Here is a 14315-nt window from a genome sequence, read left to right as displayed (position 1 = left end):
CAGAGAAAGTCCGGTCTTTATGGCAAAGGTGTTTGTTGTGTAATAATTCAAGCCAAGTAATACAACAACGAAATTATTATTTGTCATAAATTAATTTTTCATAGGTTAATGAAAGTTGTAAAAAAATGTCGGCCTGTTATACTTACACAGGAGTACTTCTAAGTTGTTTTGACCTTATTGCACCTTGCATTTAGTAGAAAAATAAAAACTCATAAAAATATGACATTGCAAGGATAAGGAATCTTTTAAACAGTGACGAAATGTCACCATGTCAATATTAATGTGATATTTATCGCGATAACAGCAACTATTAGGTCAATAACTCTGACTGTGTCAAGTGGTTCCATATATTACATGACACGAATGAGATTAAGCCACTAGTCTTTCACATATAACCAAGTAAACGCCAATCACATCGTATGATGGGTTTTAGTTAACCAGCATTGTTTCCAGTGCATCGGTGGGACGTAGTCAGCCATAAAAAGGCGTTGCAAACTGTATGTAGGCAGATTTATGGGTACTTGACCACAATAAGGCATGGCAAATGTTTTTGAACGAAATCAGCGTCTTATTAGTCAATGATAAAAATTTTGGACTAGGCCTAATGACGGTCACTTTTTTCCAGTGTAGTTGCTGAAGAATTGTTTGGTTTTAAAAGAATAATATTTGAAAAGCAAAATTTTTAAGTAAATGGCCTTCAGTAGGCTGTATAAGAACATGTATACACTGGCTGTCTGAAAAATGTTGACCCTGGTTTGTTTAGCCTGGAAAATATAAATATAGGAAATATAATAATTTTGTAGTCAGTTTCGATATCGTTAGCCTAGTATTTGTGTTCACCTGAATGCAAATGATGTTCGGCGAATCTATTCTAGTTTGGGTTTGTATCGGCCTAACTTTACAGGCAGCCTTGCAAGTGCCTTTTATTATGGCATGAAAGAAAATAATGGACGCACTCCGACACTATGCTTAGATTTTAGGAAACACTTAACATGATAAATGCTGCATGAGCAAGTTCTAAGAAGAAACAAATTTTGAATCAGAAAAGTAAACACAAGGGGAAGGATTTTGAAGGATTATGGAAGAGGTTTGTGACAAAAATAAACATATAGCCAATATGGTAAAGTTTATCATAATTTTATTGATGATTTTATGTCTCATAGTTGTTTCAAGTTTACTAATTTGCTTCGTTGACAAGGCTAAAAAGATTATTATGAAAAGTAGTTTGATTTCAAGGCTGGTGTTTAATTACAAATATATCCGTAATTTTGTCTCTAATTAAACTTAGCTTCCCTTCATTTCCTCAAGTTTAACCATTTGTCGACTTGGTGAAAACCACTGCTAAGAATTGTTGTTTAATTCGATAGACTGCCTAATTATGTATACATAGGAGTTGAAAATTATGATGATCGAATCATTCGACTCAAGTAAGATCGATTTCATCCAGATTGGAACGACGGTCACCACAAATGCTCTCCTTGAGAGGAAAGGTGAAAGAATGGCACTTGCTCTCACTAAGGGTTGGATAGATCTTCTTTACATTGGAAATTAGTCCAGACTGAAATTATTCAACCTCGTAAGCTGATCAACTCTGATGTTTCCAGTTGACAATGCAGTTGTATTCAGCTACTACCCACTGGTGACGCTAAATGTGGGTTTTGTATTTTTCGTCTTTGCTTATTTTATAGTTTCTATGGTTTTAAATACTTAATCAGAGATGAGTTTATTACCACTTTTTACTTTGATTTAAAGCAGCGGTTCTTAACCTTTTTGATCTGCTTTCCCATTAAAGCCAACCAAAAAACTCAAATTTCCCCTTACTGATTTTCTAGTTTTCCGTTAGTTTTAGTACAGTAAATACTAGTGTGACTTAAGCTAGTGTCTGACTAGAGCTCAAGTAGGCCTCACTTCTGTATGTAATTATAGTAGTTTATTTGTTTCATGCTGTTGTAGCTAGAAATAGAAACAAGTGAGGACTCAAACTAATTATGACGTCATTTGTGCATATGGTTGTGCCTGCCTGTACAAACTCAACACCCAAAGCAACCCATGAGTTCAAAACTGTTGCCCATACTGGGATTACATCTTCTGATATAAAATATAACATCTCACACTCCTCTATGCTCAGGTTCAATGAAAGTTGAACAATATTATCCGGCCCAGCAGGTGGCGTTATGTGGTACGCTATAACGTCATTTGAAGACTAACATAGCATTTGGGTACAACATGAGAGGTATGGTGCCGCTAATATATCCAGTATCAGTATGAGCATGTACATTGCATGCATGCACAAGCTAGATAAATATTAATAAGATTACGTAAGTTATGTCCTTGTGTTGTCATCGTGGTATCCCAACCATTTATTCCAGTGCTTGGTGTTGTGGCCGTGTGGCTCGACACTTGTTTATAGAATTTGTGAATCTCCTGACAAGTTCTTTGTTCTGTAATAAAGAATGATTTTGTGACATGCAAATACTTAAATTGTGATGAAATTTATGACACTATTTACACAGGAACATCAACAGATCTAAGTCGATACGGCTGGGAATATGAGCATGTGTTCAAGTCTACTACAGCTGGTGTCACCATACAAGCACCACAGGTATTTTGTTTGCAAATCTTAAATTAAAGCAAAACTTCAACAATGGCACAAATTTTCCTGTTAATGTCAACAACAGAACAAAGTGTGTTTTTTATTTCAATGTGCCGATATGTGCTGGTATGTGTTGTTTGGACTCTACATGCTTTGTTATATTTTTGTGTATATGTTGTATTGACTATCTTGTTTTCTTTCAAGCTTTTTGATATTTTTACCTATTTAGCTTTTACAAATTAAAGTGGACGTTCAAAATTTGGAGAAAGACGACTTGTCTCATTTGTTCTTGTCTCGTTTTGCATTATTTCTACTGACAGTAGAATATGTTGTCTTATTTTGTTTGATTTCTATGACAGCTGAACATTTTCATCACAGCTTGACAGCGACACCGTCGCAGCACGGTCTGGTCTATGCAATTTTTCCGGTTGGGTTTGTTTGTCGTCAGCCCGAGTCCTCCCTGAATCTGTTGGGGCCCAACCAGGCCCCACATGCTACAGAAAGGGGATTCCCTAACTGTGACGCCAATCTGTGTCTGGGAATGTTGTTGCCGGAGCAAATGTTGTACGACAGGTAACAATATGATTTGTGATGATTAGGACAACAAGTTTTTTGACCTAAAAATTTTAAATTTTGACCTTATTTTGACCTAAATCGTTTAAACTTTGACCTCATTTGGAAAAGCGCTATACTGATAGTCTCTACACTGTCTACAGCAACTTTCTTATCTAAAGCTGCATTTAAAAATGATAAAATGCTTTTCTAGTGTTGACTTTTTTTCGTTTCTGCGTATTAAGATTGACAACTTGCAGTTTCAAATGCAATGCCGTCACATCGTGACGTCACCAAACGCGCTGAAAAGCCTTCCCTCTCTTTGTGGCTTTGGTTTTAAGTAAAATTTGCGGGACTGGAATTGTTTGCGGTACAAGAAAAGAGAAAAATGGAAGAATAATATTACAAAATGGTTACAAAATTACAAGTTTAATAGATTTTGACCTAAGAAAAAGACCTAACGAAACAATTTGACCGTATTTTGACCTAACATAACATTTTGACTTTATCTGACCTAATAACTTCTATGCCACCCGTCGTACAAAGCTGAAATTTGTTTTGTGCTTGTTTCATAGCATTCTGAGCAGGTAAAAAAATTGAACATATTGACTTTTGGTTGCCCTAGTGATGATGTAAAGTGTTGTTAAATATCAATGCTAAATTTTTATTTGCTGCACCTATGTGTATGTTGTGCTATCGTCTTATTACAAATACTTAAATCACAAACCGTGCATAATTGCTTCAATCCGAGGTAACTTATAAAGTGATTGTGAAGATAACATGCTACAAAAGGTATCTTCGTCGCAGTTTGTGCTACTACTGTCACTAAACGTTAATTAAAATGGCAAAATTTACACACCCTAAGTATGCTCTGATTCTCTGTGCGTAAGATCTTACCAGACATAAGAGCAAATGCATGTCGTCAACTGCATGCATCGACTGTTTATTACAATAAGTGATGTGATAATAAAGCATGTGTGGTGCAGGTGGTGTCATGTTATTTCGATGGAGGTCATCTCGACATTAACGTCCATTTCATTGAGGACCTGTCAGGTGATTCACGGTCCAGCGATCATCATCCACAAGAATAGCACAATCTTGGTCGAACCCGACTGCAAGACAGAGATAACTAAGAAAGGTATTGCATTATGACATCATGGTGACATCACTTAGAGTTTGATGAGGGTAGTCTTTTTCTTACATGATAGGTTGACAACATCATTGTAGCTTGCCGTGATTAGAAATTGTAATTTTGTGAAATTTTACGTATTCAGGTGACGTCATCATCATGGTATGGAAGGGAAAGCCGAAGCATATTGGCAAGGTATTGGACGCCATCCAATTCTCTATATTTTCACACAGGTCAGTGTTATTTCGTAGATACAGTTTTTGGAAGCAAGTTTATAACTGACAATAACTGGAAAATTGAATATCAAATGCATGCAATGACCATTGGGGTAGTTGTAAGGTGCGGCTGGGTTCTGGGTCATTCTCCGTTATTTTAAATATATAGGTGTTATTTGTAAATGCTAATTGTTATTTCGTGGACTGAATTTTTCGAAGCGATTTTTATAACTGACAATTTACTCGAAAGACAATAACTGGGAAATTGAATATCAAATGCATGCAATGATTATGGGGGTAGTTGTAAGTGGGGTTACGTTATTTGTCATTCCGATTAACTTTTATTGTGTGTGTGCTAGACTGGGATCACTGGTCTTATCAATATATTATAACCCCTGACCTTTGACATCAAAGGTTCATGAGCATTGCAGAACAGACAGGTAGGATTCTACAACAGACAGCGATATCCACTAACATTAAGGTTTTTGCCTGGCTGGAACTTGTCATATTTATACATGTTTGTTATTTGTACGTCACTGGTCTAGATAATCGTCCAACACTGCTTTTGTTTGTTTGGTCAAATTTCTAACGCATATGTTACACCAAGATTTCTCAGCCCTTGACGTTTTATCTGTGGTTCAGTCGTTGAAAGTCCGGTGTAGTCTTGTGTATATTGCAAGACTTGCTTGTGTAAATATGTTCTTGATAACAGAGTAGGCGTAGTTCTATTTTGATCATTCTGTGTCATTAGAACACTCATTGTTTATTGTGTAACATTACATGAATCGACAGGAACGACTTGACTTCTTGTGCACTCTATTCGGACCCGATGGTCGTCTTGTTTCCAACGCTTCTCACATCCCAAGCCACCTAGAGGCCATGTTGGATGGCGTGCAGTACCAGATGTGGGCAATAGAGATCAATGAAAGAAATTGCATCGTCTCCAATCATCCATGTGCTGGAGGAGTTCATCTTCCTGTTTACTCTCGTGAGTATGATCATGTGATTTGCTTAGTGATGTGGTCAATGTTATAGATCTGATCACGAAGTTTATCATATGATTTTCAAAAATTTCATAGTGTGTAACAACGGTGTTTGTGTTAACTAACCGCTACAAAAATATTATCAGAAGGTTGCGATTTATGCTGGGATGTGAATGTGATTTATGTGATAATGTTGTGAATGACGTGCTTTCTCGTATCATATGATGCTGAAAAGTTTCTTGGTAGTTGTTATGTGAAATGACGAATTGATTTCTGGTTTTGTAATGAGTCAGAATTACCTTTAAACCAGTGGTTCCCAATGTTTTTTTAGTCGCGGACCCCTTTTAATAAATTTTCAAACCTGCGGACCCGTACCTAAAATTAGCCAAGAATTCAATCAGAAAATGTCTTGTTATTTAATGCATAACCTACTATTGAGGGATATTTACTGTAATATCGGATATATTTGGGAGCTGCTGCAAATTTCAATGAAATAGTGTCTTAAAATGTTTATGATTCTCTTCTTTCGTTGCACAAACAATAGAGGAATAAAGTAGCCTACATGCAACCAAGACACTCACGGACCCCCAAGTGGTCCGCGAACTCCAGGTTGGGAACCACTGCTTTAAACCCTATTGAACTTGTTTTTACTTGTTACCTCATAGAAGTAACAGCGTTTCTCACGCTCCCAGGAGAATTCACTAGTTGCAGCCGGGCCCACGATCTCCATGGCAACCTGGCCGACTTGAGAGCGCTAGTTGCCGCTAACCAGAAGGTAAGTGTCTTTATGACGTCACAGCTGCATCAATCACAGACATTTCAACGAAGCTTTCTGTTTAGGGTATCCACCTGGTCCAGGAGCTCATATCGAGAAGCGCGACATTCGATTTCGAAGGGACATCCCCTATGGTGATAAACAAGTTGAACGCGCCGAGAGCGATCAGCAAGTCTGTCATCATCTACTGCCTCAGGTGCATGGTGGGCTACGACATCCCGCTTAACCAGGGCTGCCTCGCCCCTATTCCCGTCAACAAACTCAAGTGGTCCATTCTCGACCCCAAGGATGACGCGGCCGTCGTCGGTGGCAACGTGCTCACGTCGCAGAGGATCGTTGACATCATAATGAAGGCGTTTATAGCGTGTGCTGTGGCGCAGGGTTGCATGAACAACACGACCTTTGGTGATGAGAGCTTTGGTTATTACGATACTGTCGCCGGTGGAGCTGAAGCGGTAAGTTCTCGTTTTATGAATGACGTTGTGCGTGACGTAATGATGACGTGGCGATTTTGCAGGGACCAACCTGGCACGGTCGCAGTGGGTTTCACAATCACATGACCAACACAAGAAGCACTGATCCGGAAAGATATGTTTGAAAAGGTGGGAAAGTTATGTTTTATTGTGACGTCATATAGATGATTATTTGGTAACAAGTTTGTTTATGGCAGATATCCGGTCGTCTTGACCTTCTTATAATGCAGGTGGTGGACCTGGAAGTCAGGGTGAGATTGTTACGTCATAAAGGACAACAACACCTCTGACCCGTGACGTAACATTGGAGAATTTTGAATTTCGTCTTCCGCAACATTGCCCATAGTTTTACCGTTTCGAGTGAAGTGCGTGTTTCTTGCGGAGAAATTACAGTTTTGTGTTTTTAAAACTTTAAAGATTGTTCGTCTTTCGCGCGCATTTTGCAACCGTTTAACATTGAATGAGGCGATGGCCAAGTATTAGTGACGGTTTTTTATTTGTTTGTTAAAAATATTTTTAGCTACTTGTTTGGTTATTTTGCCAGCTTCAAGATTTTGTTAAAAGGACAGACATTAAGAGTGACAAGTAGAATGCGAAGGAATTTTATATTTATTCGCTACATTTAGAAAGTATCGTTGCTGTAAAGTGTGTCTCAAGGTGGCGCCCTGCAGCTATTAAAACAGATTGCCAACATCGTTTTCTTCAAAAGCAATAAAAACTTACAGCCCTCGTGTATAGGAGTCATATAAGAACCTCGACCGCTTTAAGGAATTTTTGCTGAAACGTTTTGTTCCTCGCAGCGAGTTTATCTTATGGACACCCAGTGGCGTTATAGCCCGCAGTTGTAACGCACTTGGACAAGGCATTAATGACACTTGCTCCTGTTCAGTGGACCTGGTGGATTGTTCTTAATTCAGGCGATAACTTATTATATAAAAGTCAAAGAGAAACTAATAAACAACGTGTGAGAATCAAAATTTGCACAAAGGCTACCTCGGCAACCGGGACTCGAGGGATGAGAAATCGTCGCCATGTTTAAGACTTGCAAATACTGTTCTCAGTCCGAGGACAACGATTAATTATCATACCAAGCATTAAACAAACCTTTCCTAGTTTTATGACAATAATAATCTTTACTTCTCTGTGCAGTGTTTCGTGACATATAAGTTGAATAAATTGCACCTTCGTAGTCAACAGCTTTATACCTGCTGCTCGGTCTCCTCTCACACAGACACAACTTCCGTGTGGCCATGAACTTGGTGCTTTGCTCCTCGGAGTTGTCTTTGTTTTGGCAGGGAATATGGAATTGTTAAAGCATGGAGTGAAATGAAAGATTTCATTTATGGAATAGAACGAATCTTCAATAATAAAGTCGAATGCACATTCACACAATTGAACTAAGTTCACGCATTTCCAGAACAGTACACGTGCACGCTCATTCACACAATCAAGTGCGTTCACCACAAACTTTTAAAATTATAACAATGTGGTTTCTTCCATTTTCGAAGGCGTTAATATCGTACAAAGCATGGAATATGAAATGAAAGATTTTGCAGGATATGGACCTTGGAAAATTTCAATTCCATTCCACAGCATGTCTTGGTCTTTGGAATTGTGGGAACGTCGCTCAAGCGTGACCAAGCGTTGAGACTGCGCATGACTCGTGTTTCATTCATTCTATCTGTGCTGTTGTGGAAAGCGGCCACTACTTTTATCTGGTGCTTTTAACATCTTATTCACTTATTTTATCCGGGTCGTTGATTGCTCGGAAACCTGCAGGTTTTAAAGAGCCTAAGAAAACGCAACACTACGACTGGTGCTTTACCGTCATCAATTGTAACTCCAACACGAAACTTAATGTTAAACTGAAACTAACAAACCTAAATCCGTTCGTCACCTACTATCAGTGAGCAGTAATTTGATTGGTTTAAATATTCCCACAACTTTATCGTAGTAATTAACGAGTTTTTCTCATCATACTTCGTTTACTCTCTTCATCGCCCGCCAGTTTGTTGCATTTAGTTGAAAGTATGTTGTGTAGTTTTATATTGCTATATCTATGAGGGTCATTATATCATCTGGAAAGTATCAAATTTTCCTTCGACCATATATACAATGTTTATACAATTGCTTTAAAGTCTGATTTTATGACAGCTCTGTTTATCAGTAAATCCATGTAGGCTACGTCACAAGGGTTATTGTTTCATCATTTGACAAAGGAAACTTTCTGCGCAAGTGAATACACCAGTATCAAATTTTATGTGAGATCGTATCACATCTTGTAGGAAAGAGTTCTTCATTATAAAAGAAATAAGATCTGGTCGCCATTATCTCTGTGTACTAACTGCAGCTTGTGGTAGTTCAAGCCGTCCCTGGAATTAATTTGTTTTATAGGGACTTTATATTTTGATAATATTTTATTCTGCTGCAAATCCAGCATTTATCGTTTTTAAATTTATTTGAAGGTAGTAAAGCTCTCATAGTTTTAAGTTCATTTGTGAGTTACAACTTACGCAACCGAGGAAAAACCATGACGTCACAATCGGTGAGTCTATTAATGCTCAAACAATGTAGTAATTTGTTGATTGTCTTGCTAGTCGTTGATGTTGTCTCGTACATTGACCGTTCAATTTACTTAATTTGTGTTTAAACATTCCAAACAAATACAATCACATGTTTCCTTGCTTGCTTATTCTGTGTATGCAGTGGGATTCATCAATTCACGAGCATGTAACGCGTGATAATTAGTAGCGGTAAAGTTTCAATTATTTGAGGCTTAATATGTGTTGGACTTAGGCTTATTTTCATCTACATATTTTACAAAAGGTCACTGCGAATATGTTGTCAGTTGTGGGGAAGCTGAAATTACCTTGGATTGTGTTGCAAATATTAGAACTGAGGTAACTTTTCAGCATTCTAATACATTGAGAATCCATTGTAGTGATTTATTGACTTAAACGTCTGGTCAATACAATGGTTTCATTCATTATTTTATGTTTCGATAACTCTACCAACTCTGTAGCTTTGTTTGAGCTGAGACCTTTTTTCATTTCTTCATTGTGACGTTTGTTCGTAACAATCCCGGTTTCCAAGCGCGGCCTGCGAAGTATAGTGCAAAGTTCAATTCAAATTAAAATTTATCTGAAGGCAGTAAAGCTCTGGTAGTTTTTAGTTTATTTGTGAGTTACAACTTACGTAATCGGGGAAAAACCATGACGTCACAATCGGTGAGTCTACTAATGATCAAACAATGTAGTAATTTGTTGAATGTCTTTCTAGTTGTTCATTTTTTTTCGTACATTGACCGTTCAATTTGCTTAATTTGTGTTTAAACATTTAATAAGCAAGTTCTAAACAAATATAATCACAAGTTTCCTTGCTGGCTTATTCTGTGTATGCAGTGGGATTCATCAATTCACGTGAATGTAACGCGTGGTATTTAGTAGCGGTAAAGTTTGAATTATTTGAGGCTTAATATGTGTTGGGCTTATGCTTATTTTCATCTACATATTTTGCAAAAAGGTCACTGCGAATATGTTGTCAGTTGTGGGAAAGCTGAAATTACCTTGGGTTGTGTCGCAAATATTAGAACCGAGGTAACTTTGCAGCATTCTAATACATTGAGGATCCATTGTAGTGATGTGTTGACTTAAACGTCTGGTCAATACAATGGTTTCAATGATTATTGTATGTTTTGATAACTCTACCAACTTTAAACTTTGTTTGCTTTGTTTGCACTGAGACCTTTTGTCATTGCTTCATTGTGACGTTTGTTCGTAACAATCCCAGTGCAAAGTGTGGGCTTGCGCTTGGTTACAAATGATTTAGCCGCTGAATTTTGACCAAACTTTGTTTGTTAGACAAGGAAAGTTGCCGGTCCTGTCATGGCCACGCACCAATGGCATCAATTGACTTTTTAAGTTAGCATCGGTTCAATCCGACATCTAACGACTTTCTTTTATTACTTGTTCATTGAACCGAAACCGGTTGGTAACTTTCATATCTGGAACAGTTTTACAAAATCCTTTAAAAAGTTCGATTAAATTTTAGTAAAATTTTATATGAAGCCTTCCACAATATCGAGAAAAAGAGATGCTTTGTACTTAATGAGTTTGTCGTGAAACCTGGTTCAGCTTAAACTACAATAGTTAAGATTCCAACCATTGTTTAATATTTTCCCGCTCTTTATTCTTTCAATTGAATTTTTATTTCATGCGGCCGCTTCATTGCGACCGTTGCTACGTCAAAGAACACGTTTCTTAGAAATTCTACGTCATTAATTTGGGCTTTCATCAAATTTTTAAATTCTAAATTTTTCCCGGAAAAGTTCTCAGAAACCAGTGATCGGAAACAAAAACATACGAAAATGCTTCACAGACGATGTGTTTGTTTTTGGTGTGTCGCGTCCGATGACCATGGTAGGCCTATTTAAGGATAAATGGTACCAAACTATTTAGCTTGCACAGAATTTTTTTTCCAACCTTTACAATAAAACAAAATGTGCTTGAAATAAAACGACGCTTCGCTTGACTGCACTTGGCTTGAAGCAAACTGCGCAAATTGGTCACTCCGTCTTTGCACTCAATATTATGCGATGGTGCTTGGAACACGGGCTCATATGAAACGGGGTTTCGTGTTTATTAAGTGTGGTGTTTTACTACCGGAATGAACGGAGTGCGTCTGAACCACGCAACATCGGGTTTCATTAGCAGGTGGGCTTATTATATACCGGAACGTATAAAGCGACGACCATTGTATTGAAACAAATAGTATTCTTCTAAACATTGAGTAAAAATTCTCTTTATTAAACACTTTGTCGACACCAACCAGATAAAACATGTTAAAATGTTCCGATTTTCAACATGTAGAGTGGACTACGCTGTAATTCACTTATTTAAGAATTTGACCTCTAGTGTCGCATTAGGGTAATTACCGTCGAACGCAACGTAGGCTATTCTTAAAGTGTTACGTTGTTAATTAGGACCGGCAACATTGTTCGACGTCATAATATGTTTTGATTGAATGAAATCGTTGATTTTCTGAATGTCTGATACAACCCTCCACTATGGTGGACGTTTGGGCCTTTGTGTCTGTTCGTTGATTCATTGAACGGAGATTGCTATCTCAATTGCGCTTTGTCAACATCAAGTGGCCAACTGTGTATATTGCTCAATGCGGTTCTGAAGCGTTTTATGGTTGGAGCGTCAGCGCAATGTGCTGTGTTGGTGTAATCTGTAATGTGATTGTTAGCCGACCATCATCATTGAATAAATTTAGAGACAAAAGTAATAATTCTTCAGGTATAAATTAGTTGGTTTATTCGCTTTCTTCGCGTCTCTCTCCGGATGTTGCTTAATTTCTATTTTGTTGCACTAAATCGTTGTGTTTCCATCAGTCAAGTTTAAGTCGAGTTGTGTGTTTGTATTTGCCAGTCTGGCCAGCACGGTACACAGCAACGGTATTTTATATTCTTATTTGCCCGATGAGTCGACTTGACAGATTCAAGTCACTTCTTTCAAAAAACTTGACTTGGGACTCGAGTTTAATGACTTAGTTACGACTCGGCAAACGAGTGGGTGTAGCATAAATACGTCACTAAGCTTTATACATTGGTTAAATTCTGTTGATGATTTTAAATCACTCGATTGTCGGTGAATTGCTTTTCCGTTGGTTTTCTCTTACGTCACGCCGCAATTTGGCACGTGATTCCCTATCTAGAAACAATGAACTCTTTTTAGAGAGAAGTTAATAATAAATGATTCTGTTCGACAAAACTCGTCAAACGGTACAAAAGTTAAGGGAACTTCGCGTCTTAGAAGCTCAACGTTTCAATTAAGGCTGCATGGACAAAAGAACAAGCCAGACTTTAAACCTCCGATAGATGGAAAATTAACTTTGCTTTCTACAACTCGCTTTACAATATTTGTGCTTGGACAATTGACGAGTAGCTCAGAGAAATTGGTATACTGATGTTATGAGGTCTTTATCTTCGGACTGACAAAAGTTTTATGCGACTTAAACCCGGCGATGATTCTTCATCGCTCGAGCCCCGATCTCCGAGCTAGCTTCTGTGCAAATTCCGATTGTCACACATTTGTATTTGTTACATAGTATTTCCCGAATTTAGATCTGACCACCTTGTCAACTGAACAATAGCAAGTGTGGTTATAACCTTATTAAATCATATTAATGGCACGGCCAAGAACATTGCAAGGATAAGGTCGCTGAGTGTCGACCACGGAACACGAGTCGCATTTGTTCCATGGACAGTCCCCAAACCACTCGGCTATCAAGAAGACTTAATTAATAAATTAAGTGACACAGTCATTTAAGTATTGTGCAATTAAGCATCTTTCTGTGAATAAGCGTTTATAGCCTTTAAGTTTATTTGTTACGACATAATCGGCAGCCGATGATGCAAAGCATCCAAATATTTGGAAATCCATCCATCCGAATAATTGGAACGCAATTTCTAAATTATTGAGATATCTAAAAATGTTTGAAATTTACCCTTTTGTTCGAATGACCTGGACCCGGGCAGGATGACGTCAAAGCTACCAGCTCACCGCTGGAAACCTGATACCTGAGCGAACGTTACGAAGCCGCTTTGTGCAGAAATAGCTTAAGAAAGAAGTTTAATGTGCTTTTGATTTCAAGTGTGTGCTTTTGTTCTTATCCTGTAACCGCCCGCTTAACCGCCCAGTGGTTTGAAAGTCCGCCTTTTGTGAGGAAGCTTTTTTTCCAGGGTCGAGCCATGCTTCAAATACTTTACAAGTGAAAGTCTCTATCGACCGGTGTCCGGCATGTAGATGTAGAGTGTAGCTAGATGAGAGTAAATAAACATATGTATACATTATGTCTATGTTTAGAAGTAGTTCGTATGTAGTGATATATGAGAAAAAGTAGGCCTATATATTTCGCATGGGTCTGTAGGTTGCAGCAACAAAAATACGACTTTCCACGCATTTGTGGTCGATGTCCACCTTCAATAACTTCACCTGAGACTTGTGACCCGTATAAGCGTAGACAGCTTACATTGACTAGTTATAGTAACCAAATCACTTCTTCCAGGAGGGAATATTTGTGAAAACACTATTGTCTCAAAATAGCAATAAAGTTCATGTTTTGTAAGCTGTATGGAATAAATATGTGGAAATAGCCATCGAAAGTCGACCATCATTGAAGGTTTGAAGCATTTAAATGTCATAGATTCTATCGAAAATTTAAGCAACCGCATCTACAGCACCGTATGTATCAAATGTAAATGTAGTCAATGATATAAGCAGGCTGAGTATTGTAAGCTAGCTCGTTAGAATGGCTAGCGGGACAAGTTTCTTATTTAACCTTAGACAGTTAAAAAGATCGTTTTATAAAGTCCTTGCCCACCCAAGAACAACTCGAACACGGACAGTGTCAAATTTCCAGCTCGACCTGAGCAAGATTTTTCGCGCCAGGAAAAATTTAAACGGAGACCGCGAACAACCTTCGAGATTTTTCGCTTTTGTTCGCATGACGCATCTGTGATGACGACACAGATACAAAACCTTGTCAATTTCTGAGAAAGACAAACACGTCAATGGAAGGCTATTTTTTGA

At 38.0% G+C, this 14315-nt stretch overlaps 2 protein-coding genes across 4 annotated transcripts; both read left to right on the top strand.

The window, feature by feature from the left end:
* The first annotated feature begins 164 nt into the window (after positions 1–164).
* Positions 165–2550, top strand: LOC143453420 (uncharacterized). The gene is made up of 3 exons (XM_076954766.1): positions 165–1087; positions 1391–1651; positions 2129–2550. The coding sequence occupies exons 1-2, from the start codon at positions 1079–1081 to the stop codon at positions 1550–1552; spliced, it is 171 nt and encodes a 56-aa protein (XP_076810881.1). The 5' UTR covers positions 165–1078; the 3' UTR covers positions 1553–1651; positions 2129–2550.
* Positions 2551–3056: 506 nt separating this feature from the next.
* Positions 3057–7243, top strand: LOC143452373 (5-oxoprolinase-like). 3 transcript variants are annotated; one of them, XM_076953317.1, is made up of 8 exons: positions 3057–3166; positions 3391–4283; positions 4420–4507; positions 5282–5477; positions 6138–6247; positions 6313–6702; positions 6765–6849; positions 6918–7243. In XM_076953317.1, exons 3-7 carry the CDS (start codon positions 4439–4441, stop codon positions 6843–6845), a joined length of 846 nt encoding a protein of 281 aa, XP_076809432.1. In that variant the 5' UTR covers positions 3057–3166; positions 3391–4283; positions 4420–4438; the 3' UTR covers positions 6846–6849; positions 6918–7243. The 3 variants fall into 3 exon arrangements, with proteins under 3 accessions (XP_076809432.1, XP_076809433.1, XP_076809431.1); XM_076953318.1 differs by lacking the exon at positions 3057–3166 and having other exon boundaries at positions 3173–4283; positions 6951–7243; XM_076953316.1 differs by lacking the exon at positions 3057–3166 and having other exon boundaries at positions 3173–4283.
* Positions 7244–14315: the final 7072 nt, after the last annotated feature.

This window comes from Clavelina lepadiformis, chromosome 4 (genome assembly GCF_947623445.1).
Source record: "Clavelina lepadiformis chromosome 4, kaClaLepa1.1, whole genome shotgun sequence".
NCBI lineage: Eukaryota > Metazoa > Chordata > Ascidiacea > Aplousobranchia > Clavelinidae > Clavelina > Clavelina lepadiformis.
This window is presented reverse-complemented; position numbering and strand designations above follow the sequence as displayed.

Excerpts from the sequence above, each read along its gene's own strand:
- LOC143452373 (XM_076953317.1), top strand. The coding sequence starts at position 4,439 with ATGGAAGGGAAAGCCGAAGCATATTGGCAAGGTATTGGACGCCATCCA. Across the intron at positions 4,508-5,281 it reads TTCTCTATATTTTCACACAG|GAACGACTTGACTTCTTGTG; the intron begins GTCAGTGTTATT and ends ATGAATCGACAG. Across the intron at positions 6,248-6,312 it reads TAGTTGCCGCTAACCAGAAG|GGTATCCACCTGGTCCAGGA; the intron begins GTAAGTGTCTTT and ends CTTTCTGTTTAG.